This window comes from Ranitomeya imitator, chromosome 3 (genome assembly GCF_032444005.1).
Source record: "Ranitomeya imitator isolate aRanImi1 chromosome 3, aRanImi1.pri, whole genome shotgun sequence".
Classification (NCBI taxonomy): domain Eukaryota; kingdom Metazoa; phylum Chordata; class Amphibia; order Anura; family Dendrobatidae; genus Ranitomeya; species Ranitomeya imitator.
Window position 1 is genome coordinate 691499809 of NC_091284.1, and position 13999 is coordinate 691513807.

A 13999-nucleotide genomic window follows, 5' to 3' on the forward strand; every position below is an offset into this window, starting at 1 on the left:
CTCGGCACAGCCTAAGAAACTAGCTAGCCTGAAGATAGAAAAATAGGCCTGACTTGCCCCAGAGAAATTCCCCAAAGGAAAAGGCAGCCCCCGACATATAATGACTGTGAGTAAGATGAAAAGACAAAACGTAGGGATGAAATAGATTCAGCAAAGTGGGGCCCGATATTCTAGGACAGAGCGAGGACAGTAAAGCGAACTTTGCAGTCTACCCCTAAAGCAAAACCACGCAAAGGGGGCAAAAAAAACCCACCGTGCCGAACTAACGGCACGGCGGTACACCCTTTGCGTCTCAGAGCTTCCAGCAAAACAAAAGACAAGCTGGACAGAAAAAAAGCAACAAAAAAGCAAAAAGCACTTAGCTATACAGAGCAGCAGGTCACAGGAACAATCAGGAGAAGCTCAGATCCAACACTGAAACATTGACAAGGAGCAAGGATAGCAGCATCAAGCGGAGTTAAGTAATGAAGCAGTTAACGAGCTCACCAGAACACCTGAGGGAGGAAGCTCAGAAGCTGCAGTACCACTTGTGACCACAGGAGTGAATTCAGCCACCGAATTCACAACAGTACCCCCCCCTTGAGGAGGGGTCACCAAACCCTCACCAGAGCCCCCAGGCCGACCAGGATGAGCCGCATGAAAGGCACGAACAAGATCGGAAGCATGAACATCAGAGGCAAAAACCCAGGAATTATCTTCCTGAGCATAACCCTTCCATTTAACCAGATACTGGAGTTTCCGTCTAGAAACACGAGAATCCAAAATCTTCTCCACAATATACTCCAATTCCCCCTCCAGCAAAACCGGGGCAGGAGGCTCAACAGATGGAACCATAGGTGCCACGTATCTCCGCAACAACGACCTATGGAATACATTATGTATGGAAAAGGAGTCTGGGAGGGTCAAACGAAAAGACACAGGATTGAGAACCTCAGAAATCCTATACGGACCAATAAAACGAGGTTTAAATTTAGGAGAGGAAACCTTCATAGGAATATGACGAGAAGATAACCAAACCAGATCCCCAACACGAAGTCGGGGACCCACACGGCGTCTGCGATTAGCGAAAAGTTGAGCTTTCTCCTGGGACAAGATCAAATTGTCCACTACCTGAGTCCAGATCTGCTGCAACCTATCCACCACAGAATCCACACCAGGACAGTCCGAAGACTCAACCTGTCCTGAAGAGAAACGAGGATGGAACCCAGAATTGCAAAAAAATGGAGAAACCAAGGTAACCGAGCTGGCCCGATTATTAAGGGCGAACTCAGCCAACGGCAAAAAGGACACCCAATCATCCTGGTCTGCAGAAACAAAACATCTCAGATATGTTTCCAAGGTCTGATTGGTTCGTTCGGTCTGGCCATTAGTCTGAGGATGGAAAGCCGAGGAAAAGGATAGGTCAATGCCCATCCTACCACAAAAGGCTCGCCAAAACCTTGAAACAAACTGGGAACCTCTGTCAGAAACAATATTCTCAGGAATGCCATGCAACCGAACCACATGCTGAAAGAACAAAGGTACCAAATCAGAGGAGGAAGGCAATTTAGCCAAGGGCACCAGATGGACCATTTTAGAAAAGCGATCACAGACCACCCAAATGACTGACATCTTTTGAGAAACGGGAAGGTCAGAAATGAAATCCATCGAAATATGTGTCCAAGGCCTCTTTGGGACCGGCAAGGGCAAAAGCAACCCACTGGCACGAGAACAGCAGGGCTTAGCCCTAGCACAAATCCCACAGGACTGCACAAAAGTACGTACATCCCGTGACAGAGATGGCCACCAGAAGGATCTAGCCACTAACTCTCTGGTACCAAAGATTCCAGGATGACCAGCCAACACCGAACAATGAAGTTCAGAGATAAGTTTATTAGTCCACCTATCAGGGACGAACCGTTTCTCTGCTGGACAACGATCAGGTTTATTCGCCTGAAATTTTTGCAGCACCCGCCGCAAATCAGGGGAGATGGCAGACACAATGACTCCTTCCTTGAGGATACCCGCTGGCTCAGATAAACCCGGAGAGTCGGGCACAAAACTCCTAGACAGAGCATCCGCCTTCACATTTTTAGAGCCCGGAAGGTACGAAATCACAAAGTCGAAGCGGGCAAAAAATAACGACCAACGGGCCTGTCTAGGATTCAAGCGCTTGGCAGACTCGAGATAAGTCAAGTTCTTATGATCAGTCAATACCACCACGCGATGCTTAGCTCCTTCAAGCCAATGACGCCACTCCTCGAATGCCCACTTCATGGCCAGCAACTCTCGATTGCCCACATCATAATTACGCTCAGCGGGCGAAAACTTCCTGGGAAAGAAAGCACATGGTTTCATCACTGAGCAATCAGAACCTCTCTGTGACAAAACCGCCCCTGCTCCAATCTCAGAAGCATCAACCTCGACCTGGAACGGAAGAGAAACATCTGGCTGACACAACACAGGGGCAGAACAAAAACGACGCTTCAACTCCTGAAAAGCTTCCACAGCAGCAGAAGACCAATTAACCAAATCAGCACCCTTCTTGGTCAAATCGGTCAATGGTTTGGCAATGCTAGAAAAATTACAGATGAAGCGACGATAAAAATTAGCAAAGCCCAGGAACTTTTGCAGACTTTTCAGAGATGTCGGCTGAATCCAATCCTGGATAGCTTGGACCTTAACTGGATCCATCTCGATAGTAGAAGGGGTAAAGATGAACCCCAAAAATGAAACTTTCTGCACACCGAAGAGACACTTTGATCCCTTCACAAACAAAGAGTTAGCACGCAGGACCTGAAAAACCATTCTGACCTGCTTCACATGAGACTCCCAATCATCTGAGAAGATCAAAATGTCATCCAAGTAAACAATCAGGAATTTATCCAGATACTCACGGAAGATGTCATGCATAAAAGACTGAAACACAGATGGAGCATTGGCAAGTCCGAACGGCATCACTAGATACTCAAAATGACCCTCGGGCGTATTGAATGCAGTTTTCCATTCATCTCCTTGCCTGATTCTCACCAGATTATATGCACCACGAAGATCTATCTTAGTGAACCAACTAGCCCCCTTAATCCGAGCAAACAAGTCAGATAACAATGGCAAGGGATACTGAAATTTAACAGTGATCTTATTAAGAAGGCGGTAATCAATACACGGTCTCAGCGAACCATCCTTCTTGGCTACAAAGAAGAACCCTGCTCCCAGTGGTGATGTCGATGGGCGAATATGTCCCTTCTCCAGGGATTCCTTCACATAACTGCGCATAGCGGCGTGTTCGGGCACGGATAAATTAAATAATCGACCTTTAGGGAATTTACTACCAGGAGTCAAATTGATAGCACAATCACAATCCCTATGCGGAGGTAGAGCATCGGACTTGGGCTCTTCAAACACATCCTGATAATCAGACAAGAACTCTGGGACCTCAGAAGGGGTGGATGACGAAATCGACAAAAATGGAACATCACCATGTACCCCCTGACAACCCCAGCTGGATACCGACATGGAATTCCAATCCAATACTGGATTATGGGTTTGTAGCCATGGCAACCCCAACACGACCACATCATGCAGATTATGCAACACCAGAAAGCGAATAACTTCCTGATGTGCGGGAGCCATGCACATGGTCAGCTGGGCCCAGTATTGAGGTTTATTCTTGGCCAAAGGTGTAGCATCAATTCCTCTCAATGGAATAGGACACCGCAAAGGCTCCAAGAAAAACCCACAACGTTTAGCATAATCCAAATCCATCAGATTCAGGGCAGCGCCCGAATCCACAAATGCCATGACAGAAAACGACGACAAAGAGCATATCAAGGTAATGGACAGAAGGAATTTGGACTGTACAGTACCAATGACGGCAGACCTAGCGGACCGCTTAGTGCGCTTAGGACAATCAGAAATAGCATGAGTGGAATCACCACAGTAGAAACACAGACCATTCAGACGTCTGTATTCCTGCCGTTCAACTCTAGTCATAGTCCTATCGCACTGCATAGGCTCAGGTTTAACCTCAGGCAGTACCGCCAAATGGTGCACAGATTTACGCTCGCGCAAGCGTCGACCGATCTGAATGGCCAAAGACAAAGACTCATTCAAACCAGCAGGCATAGGAAATCCCACCATGACATCCTTAAGAGCCTCAGAGAGACCCTTTCTGAACAAAGCTGCCAGCGCAGATTCATTCCACTGAGTGAGTACTGACCATTTCCTAAATTTCTGACAATATACTTCTATATCATCCTGACCCTGGCACAAAGCCAGCAAATTTTTCTCAGCCTGATCCACTGAATTAGGCTCATCGTACAGCAATCCGAGCTCCAGGAAAAACGCATCGACACTACTCAATTCAGGGTCTCCTGGCGCAAGAGAAAATGCCCAGTCTTGAGGGTCGCCGCGCAAAAAAGAAATAATAATCAAAACCTGTTGAATAGGATTACCAGAAGAATGAGGTTTCAAGGCCAGAAATAGCTTACAATTATTTTTGAAACTTAGAAACTTAGTTCTATCTCCAAAAAACAAATCAGGAATAGGAATTCTTGGTTCTAACATAGATTTCTGATCAATAGTATCTTGAATCTTTTGTACATTTATAACGAGATTATCCATTGAAGAGCACAGACCCTGAATATCCATGTCCACACCTGTGTCCAGAATCACCCAAATGTCTAGGGGAAAAAAAAAAAAGTGAACACAGAGCAGAAAAAAAAAAAAAAAAATGATGTCAGAACTTTTTCTTTCCCTCTATTGAGAATCATTAGTTTGGCTCCTTGTACTGTTATGTTTGCTAATGACAGGTGTTATGAAGGCAATCCAGAAACACAGTGTGCTTAGCGATCAGAGCGCACACAGTGATCTGACAAATACCCAAAAATACAAGAACGAGCTCTGAGACGTGGAAACTCTGTAGACTGCACACCTGATCCTGTCCTAAACACAACTAAAAGCGGCTGTGGATTGCGCCTAACAACTACCTAGGCAACTCGGCACAGCCTAAGGCTACGTTCACATTGGCGTTCCGCCAATGTGCGTCGCTGTTGCGCCGGCGACGCAGCAGCGACGCAGCGGCGACGCGCCCCTATGTTTAACATAGGGGACGCGTGCGTTGTTTTGGTGGCGTTTTTCGCCACGTGCGTCGTTTCCGACGCTAGCGTCGGACGCAAGAAAACGCTACATTGTAGCATTTTCTGTGCGTCCGATTTTCGTCAAAAACGACGCACGCGTCGCAAAACGCGCGCGTTTTTACGTGCGTCGCGCGTTGCGTCGCCGACGCAGGGCGGCGCAACGCTAGTGTGAACCTAGCCTAAGAAACTAGCTAGCCTGAAGATAGAAAAATAGGCCTGACTTGCCCCAGAGAAATTCCCCAAAGGAAAAGGCAGCCCCCCACATATAATGACTGTGAGTAAGATGAAAAGACAAAACGTAGGGATGAAATAGATTCAGCAAAGTGGGGCCCGATATTCTAGGACAGAGCGAGGACAGTAAAGCGAACTTTGCAGTCTACAAAAACCCCTAAAGCAAAACCACGCAAAGGGGGCAAAAAAAAACCCACCGTGCCGAACTAACGGCACGGCGGTACACCCTTTGCGTCTCAGAGCTTCCAGCAAAACAAAAGACAAGCTGGACAGAAAAAAAGCAACAAAAAAGCAAAAAGCACTTAGCTATACAGAGCAGCAGGTCACAGGAACAATCAGGAGAAGCTCAGATCCAACACTGAAACATTGACAAGGAGCAAGGATAGCAGCATCAGGCGGAGTTAAGTAATGAAGCAGTTAACGAGCTCACCAGAACACCTGAGGGAGGAAGCTCAGAAGCTGCAGTACCACTTGTGACCACAGGAGTGAATTCAGCCACCGAATTCACAACAGCACAGTCAACAAGTGCAGTGAGAAACGGCACAATCAACAAGTGGTAGTGAGAAATGGCACAATCAACAAGTGTAGTGAGAAACGGCACAATTAACAAGTGTTGTGAGAAGTGGCACAATCAACAAGTGTAGTTAGAAACGGCACAATCAACAAGTGGTAGTGAGAAATGGCACAATCAACAAGTGTAGTAAGAAACAGCACAATCAACAAGTGTAGTGAGAAACAGCACAGTCAACAGGTGGTAGTGAGAAATGGCACAATCAACAAGTGTAGTGAGAAACGGCACAATCAACAAGTGTAGTAAGAAATGGCACAATCAACAAGTGTTAGTGAGAAATGCCACAATCAACAAGTGCAGTGAGAAACGGCACAATCAACAAGTGGTAGTGAGAAATGGCACAATCAACAAGTGGTAGTGAGAAATGGCACAATCAACAAGTGTAGTGAGAAACGGCACAATTAACAAGTGTAGTGAGAAGTGGCACAATCAACAAGTGTAGTAAGAAACAGCACAGTCAACAGGTGGTAGTGAGAAACGGCACAATCAACAAGTGTAGTGAGAAACGGCACAATCAACAAGTGTAGTGAGAAACAGCACAATCAACAAGTGTTAGTGAGAAATGGCACAATCAACAAGTGCAGTGAGAAACGGCACAATCAACAAGTGGCAGGGAGAAATGGCACAATCAACAAGTGTAGTGAGAAACATCACAATCAACAGGTGGTAGTGAGAAACGGCACAATCAACAAGTGTAGTGAGAAACGGCGCAATCAGCAAGTGTACTGAGAAACGATGCAATCAACAAGTGTAGTGAGAAATGGTGCAATCAACAAGTGTAGTGATAAACGGCGCAATCAACAATTGTAGTGAGAAACGGCACAATCAACAAGTGCAGTGAAAAACGGCACAATGATGCCAAAGGAAGGCATATAGGATCATCAGACGTCTGATACCAGTAAAAGTTCCCTGTCATTCTTTCTCTTTGAGGAAGCAAAAACGCAAAATGTGCATCAGGGGCTGCAAGGAGGGCACCTGTTTAGACACTAGCATGGGTAAGCAATAGTTGGCTTGTACTTAAGGCTTGCTTTGCACTCTCTGAAAGGGGACTTTTACTGGTATCATGTCTCTGATGATCCTGTATACCTTCCTTTGGCGTCATAGTGCTTTTTCTCACTACACGTGTTGATTGTGCCGCTTCCTTGCATGTCTTCCATTTTCTTCCATTGTATAAACCTCGATGCTATTTGCTATATTTGGCAAATTATGTATATGTTGTTTTCATTATGTCTTCTCAATAATAAAATTATACATTTTATTTCCTACCTTTGTTCTTTGGTGATATACAGTTACTCCAATTTCTGGTGTTCCTTAACAGGCATATAGTTAGCTCTGTTAGCCACTACATGCCTGTTAGTTATTAGGCACATAGTTAAAAAAAAAGGTCCTGGGCAACCCTTTTAACGGTAGCCTTCAGTATTGCCCCAAGTGTGGAGGATCCATCAGACTGGGTCCTGCTTACAATGAAAGCGTTGTGCAGTGTGGAGAGAATGGCGCACTTTGTCATAGTCTCTAAGCCCCTGCATTGTTCTTAAGCTGTCTGGGTTGGAGTGCTGCCCCTACGCCTTTTGCTAAGTGTTTTGTACATTTACTAAGACAAACATATGCTGTTTATATCTGGATCCCTGTTTTTACATTCTTTGAAATCAGTTTGGGTGCTTTCATTCTTTAACTATGAACTTCATGAGTTTGAAAAGACCTTAATTTGGATCACATTCTGTTATATTATTTTTGCTTATTGTTCACCTAAAAGCAGCGCTCAGCAGTTTTTAACTCAAATAGTTTATATTCTTTCATTTTCAGAAACATTCTCCCTTAGAAAGAATAGATGAAAAGCTTCTTCAAAGGAATTATCCATGAATAGTTCTTCTTAGGTCTCGCTCACACTAGTGTATAACTCGGATGAGTGCTATCTGGTGTTTTATCGGACAGCACTCGGCCCAATGTTCCCTTATGGGGCAGTGCTGATCTGTGATAAATTTCTCATGCCGATTCGGATTGCACTCGCCCATACAAGTCTATGGGTGCATGTGAAACATCAGACTGCACTCGGATGTCGATGTACGCTCACAGAGACCATGGAGAAGATGGAGAAATTAAGTTCAGCCGAGAGAATCCGAGCACATTCAGATGACACTTGGATCAATCTCTGACACAGTTTGCGCCGAGTGTCATTTAGCAGAATCGGCCCGATTCTCACGCATGAGGGAACATACACCGGTGTGAATGTATCCTTAAGCTTAGTAGTTTTCACTTATAGTAGCCATTCTTATTTCGAATCAGAGAAGCGAGAAATCTTTATTGTAGTGATGCCACTTTTTGACTATTTTTCTAATTTTTCATTTATCTCCAAGGATTTTTTAGTTTTGTAGTGTTATCACATTGCTAAAAGTTTTTCTTTTTTTTTTCCTTTTCAGTGGGCTCCAATGCTTGCCGAGTAAATAATGGTGGATGCAGTAGCCTTTGCTTGGCAGTGCCAGGGAGCAGACAGTGTGCTTGTGCTGAAGACCAGATTCTGGATGATGACAATGTCACCTGTAAAGGTACATCTTTATCTTATTCCTATAAGTATGTACAGTATATTATAGAGGTAATATGCCCAATAAGGATGTTTTCTACGTAAAAGCCAGAGTGGAGACTTAATGCCGCCATACACATTAGGTAGCTGTTGGCTGAGCATTCGTTCGGCGGATAGTTATCTCCCCTGAGATGCACATGAGCACTAGCTGCCAGACACCTCTGAGAAGAAAAGGATCAGGCATTGAAATCCCAACTGCCCAGTTCTTCTCTTCTCCAACATCATCTGTCGAGGAAGAGATCGGAAACATATCAGAAAGTCTGCTGCGCCCACTGAAATCATAGGGGTTTGCCTACTTTTGATTAATGTATGTATATGGGGTCCTTAAAGGGTTTTTTCTCCTTATCGTAAATGGATAAAATTCCATTTTTGCCATTTAATCCCTATTAGAATTGCTTAGAAATCATTCCCTAGAATGGGGGGGTTTGTAGTCTGCAGTCTAAAAAATAAAATAAATAAATCAATAAAAATAAAAAAAGAAAAAAATCCAGCAACCGCAAAATTAATTAAAACCTCAATTTTTTTTTGTAGATTAAAACATGAAAAAGTAAAGTTTAAAAAAACATATTATTGCAACGGTCAACGCGTTTCGAGCTACACTAGTGCTGCTCTTTCTACTAATATATTATTATTATTATTATTTATTGTTATAGCGCCATTTATTCCATGGCGCTTTACATGTGAGGAGGGGTATACATAATAAAAACAAGTACAATAATCTTAAACAATACAAGTCATAACTGGTACAGGAGGAGTGAGGACCCTGCCCGCGAAGGCTTACAATCTACAAGGGATGGGTGAGGATACAGTAGTTGAGGGTAGAGCTGGTCGTGCAGTGGTTTGGTCGATCGGTGGTTACTGCAGGTTGTAGGCTTGTCGGAAGAGGTGGGTCTTCAGATTCTTTTTAAAGGTTTCGATGGTAGGCGAGAGTCTGATGTGTTGTGGTAGAGGGTTCCAGAGTAGGGGTGATACGCGAGAGAAATCTTGTATACGATTGTGGGAAGAGGAGATAAGAGGGGAGTAGAGTAGGAGATCTTGTGAGGATCGGAGGTTGCGGGTAGGTAAGTACCGGGAGACGAGGTCACAGATGTATGGAGGAGACAGGTTCTGGATGGCTTTGTACGTCATGGTTAGGGTTTTGTAGTGGAGTCTCTGGGCAATGGGGAGCCAGTGAAGGGATTGACAGAGGGGAGAGGCCGGGGAATAGCGGGGGGACAGGTGGATTAGTTGGGCAGCAGCGTTTAGAATAGATTGGAGGGGTGCGAGAGTGTTAGAGGGGAGGCCACAGAGCAGGAGGTTGCAGTAGTCAAGGCGAGAGATGATGAGGGCATGGACTAGGGTTTTTGCAGATTCATGGTTGAGGAATGAACGGATTCGTGAAATATTTTTGAGTTGAAGTCGGCAGGAAGTGGAAAGGGCTTGGATATGTGGTTTGAAGGAGAGATCAGCGTCAAGGATTACCCCGAGGCAGCGAGCTTGTGGGACTGGGGAGAGTGGGCAGCCATTTACTGTAATGGATAGGTTCGTTGGGGGGGTCGTGTGAGATGGGGGAAAGATGATGAATTCTGTTTTGTCCATGTTAAGTTTCAGAAATCTAGCGGAGAAGAAGGATGAAATAGTGGACAGACATTGAGGGATTCTGGTTAGAAGGGAGGTGATATCTGGTCCAGGGATGTAGATCTGTGTGTCGTCAGCATAGAGGTGATACTGAAAGCCATGAGATTCTATGAGCTGTCCCAGGCCAAAGGTGTAAATGGAGAAGAGCAGTGGCCCAAGGACTGAACCTTGTGGGACTCCGACAGATAGAGGGCGAGGTGAGGAGGTGGTGTGTGAGTGGGAGACACTGACTATCCAGGATAGGGCCAGTCTGTGATGCCAAGGGATGAGAGGGTCTGTAATAATAGGGAATGGTAAACTGTGTCAAAGGCAGCCGACAGGTCGAGAAGGAGGAGGACAGAGTAGTGTCGCTTGCTCTTGGCGGTTAAGAGGTCATTGGTGACTTTAGTTAGGGCAGTTTCAGTGGAATGGTGTGACCGGAAGCCAGATTGTAGGCGGTCAAAGAGGGAGTAAGAAGAGAGATGGGAGGACAGTTCAAGGTAAACGTGTTATTCCAGTAGTTTGGAGGCATAGGGGAGAAGTGATATAGGGCAATAGCTAGATACAGAGGATGGGTCAAGAGAAGGCTTTTTGAGGATAGGTGTGATGGAGGCATGTTTAAAGCTTGAGGGGAAAACACCAGTTGTTAGTGATAGGTTGAAGAGATGGGTTAGGGTTGGGATGAAGACTGTGGTGAGGTTTGGGATGAGGTGGGATGGGAGCGGGTCAAGTGCACAGGTGATGAGATGCGATCTTGAGAGTAGAGTGGAGAGTTGATCTTCTGTAATGGTGGAGAAGTTGGTTTTGGAGGTGGAGGGCTGGGAAGTCGGGAGGAAGGGCTCTGGGGGTTGTTGACCAAAACTGTCTCTAATGCTGTCAATCTTCTGCTTGAAAAATGAGTCAAAGTCTTCAGCGGAGATAAGTGGGGAGGGAGGAGGTGCTGGGGGATGGAGGAGAGAATTGAAGGTGTTGAATAACTGTTTAGGGTTGTGAGACAGAGAGGATATGAGAGATGAGAAGTAGGTTTGTTTAGCTGTGGTGAGTGTGGTCTTGAAAGTAGTGAGGGACTGTTTGAATGCAATGAAGTGCTCGTTAGAGTGGTATCTTTTCCATCCGCGCTCAGCAGCCCTGGAAGCTCGCCTCAGTTCTTTGGTCAGGCTGGTGTGCCAGAGCTGATTTTGCGAGCTTTGGTATGTGTAAGTGGGGCAGCAGATTCCAAAGCTACAGCTATTGTGGTGTTGTATAGAGCGGCAGCGTCATCCGCATTGTGTATGGAACTTATGTCTGTGAGAGGGAGGAGGGATTCAGAGAATGAATGTAGGTCAAGATGTTTAAGATTTCTGCGAGGGTGTGAAAGTTTGTGGGGTGAGGATTGTAGACATGGAGTGGAGAGAGATGAGAATGTGAGAAGGTTGTGGTCAGAGAGTGGAAGAGGTGAGTTAGAGAGGTTAGATAGAGAGCAGAGGCGGGTGAAGATGAGGTCCAGTGTGTGATCGTCTTTGTGAGTGGCTGCAGAAGACCATTGAGTGAGGCCGAAGGAGGAAGTGAGAGTTAGAAGTTTAGTGGCAGCTGAGAGGGAAGTGTCAATGGGTATGTTGAAGTCGCCCATGATGATAGTGGGGATGTCCGCAGAAAGGAAATGAAGTAGCCAGGTGGTGAAGTGGTCAAAGAAGGTGGTGGCTGGCCCTGGGGGGCGGTAAATGACAGCCAGTTGGAAGTTGGAGGGGGAGTAGATGCGCACAGAGTGCACCTCAAAGGAAGGGAGGGTAACAGAGGGTGGCAATGGGATTGGGGCGAAGGAGCAGTTATCTGACAGGAGAAAACCAACTCCTCCGCCATGTTTGCTGCTGGGGCGGGGTGTGTGGGAAAGGTGGAAGCCGCCGTAAGAGAGTGCAGCAGGGGAGGCTGTGTCAGAAGGGGTGAGCCAGGTTTCGGTGATGGCAAGGAAGGAAAGTTTGGTAGTAACAAAAAGATCATGGATGTAGGAAAGCTTGTTGCAGACAGAGCGAGCGTTCCACAGAGCTCCTGTTAGTGGGACTGGGGAGGCGGGGGCTGGGCGAATGGGTATAAGGTTATAGAGGTTACGGAAGTTTGTGATAGATAATGGATGGGAGGTAGAAATGACTGTGGGAATGTGGTGAGGAGGACCAGGATTTGGAGAGATATCACCAGCAGTGAGAAGGAGCAGAGAAAGTGTTAGCAGGTGGGAGCAGGAGAGGGCATGAGGGGGCTGTCTGTGCTTGGAGACAGAAGATTGTATGTTAAGGAACAGTTCTGTGGAGGAGGTGAGGTGGATGGGGAGGATTGAAGAGGAGATGAACAGTTCCTTACTTGGTGTAGGGATCAGGGGAGTTAGCAGAAAGTGAAGGATTATGGGGTGAAAGTGAAAACAAACAGAAACATTGTTTATAGTGACTGGCCAGTTCCCTTCAGGTTTTAATTCTACTGTAATCCACACTTTTAAGGACACACTTCTAAGGGATCACACAGCAGACTAAAGTCATTGCAGACTTTTGCTAGGCAATATATGGAAAACTAAGTGCGTTTAGGTGTGAAGCAGAGAGGAGTGGTCTCTGCTCATCTTGTTCAGAGAATTAAGAGTGGACCAGATGCATACAATCAGGCCTGAGTAAACAAGGTCATAAATAACACTAGGGTAGAGCTGGGGTTGGCTGAAAAGCATACCATGTGGAAGCTAGGAGCAGAGGGCAATCTATGTGCAAAGCTGGGTGATGTACTATGTGCACTTCATATATTTGTGTATTTGTTTCCCTCCATTTCTGGGTGCTTCTTGAAGTATGTTAGGAGTCATTGTCCTGCTAGGAGACCCATGACCTAAGACAAACCCAGCTTTCTGACCCCGGTCAATACATTGTGACCCAAAATCGTTTGGTAATATTCAGATTTCATGATGCATTGCACACAGCCAAGGCACCCAGTGCCAGAGGCATCAAAACATCTTTGAACTGCTGACATATTTGACTGTAGGAACTGTATTCTTTTGTTTCTAGGCCTTATTTTGGTGTCAGGAAACAGTAGAATGAAGTGCTTTACCAAAAAACATTATCTTGGTTTCATCTGCCCACAAAATGCTTTCCCAGGAGGATTTTGGCTAACTCACGTACTCATTGAAGTCTAGCTTTTTATGTCTGATTCAGCAGTGGGATCCTCCTAGGTCTCCTGCCATAGCATTTAATTTCATTCAATTTTCGACGGATAGTTCGCACTAACACTGATGCACCCTGAGCCTGAATTTCTTTGGAACTTGACTTGGGATGCTTATCCACTATCCGGACTATCCTGTGTTACAACCTTTCATCAATGTTTCTCTGCCGTCCACGTCCAGGGAAATTAGCTACAGTGCCATGGGCTGTAAACTTCTTGATTATGATGCACACATTGGACAAATGAACATCAAGATCTCTGGAGATAAACTTGTAACCTTGAGATTGTTGATAATTTTCAACAATGTTGGTTCTCAAGTCCTCAGATAGCTTTCTCCCCTTCTTTCTCTTCTTGCTTATTGTGGCATACACAGACACCATACAAATTTTTAGTGAACTCCTCCCCTTTTTATCTGGTTTCACATGTGATTTTCATATTGCCCTCACCTGTTACTTGCTGCGGGTGAATTTGAATTTTTACATATATATATATATATATATATATATATATATATATATATATATTACAATTACTTAAACTGTAAAGCGCTGCGGAATATGTTGGCGCTATATAAATAAAGATTATTATGATTACTCTTACTGTTATCTAAATATTTTTCGTTATTGCTATTATGATTGTTATTGTTTAGTTTTTCTGTCCAAAAATTGAATAGTTTATTTTTCGATCAATATGGTGCATGATCTGTCTTTGAGTCTCATTCATAGACCGATAATGTTCAAG

The 13999-nt window shown here is 45.1% G+C and overlaps 1 protein-coding gene across 2 annotated transcripts in view; it reads left to right on the forward strand.

The window, feature by feature from the left end:
• LRP1 (LDL receptor related protein 1) overlaps window positions 1–13999 on the forward strand; it is a 439205-nt gene that overhangs the window by 233375 nt on the left and 191831 nt on the right. For both annotated transcript variants that reach the window (XM_069758543.1, XM_069758544.1), the window contains exon 15: window positions 8337–8462. In XM_069758543.1, coding sequence (XP_069614644.1) covers window positions 8337–8462 — 126 coding nt within the window. The remainder of the gene's footprint in view (window positions 1–8336; window positions 8463–13999) is intronic.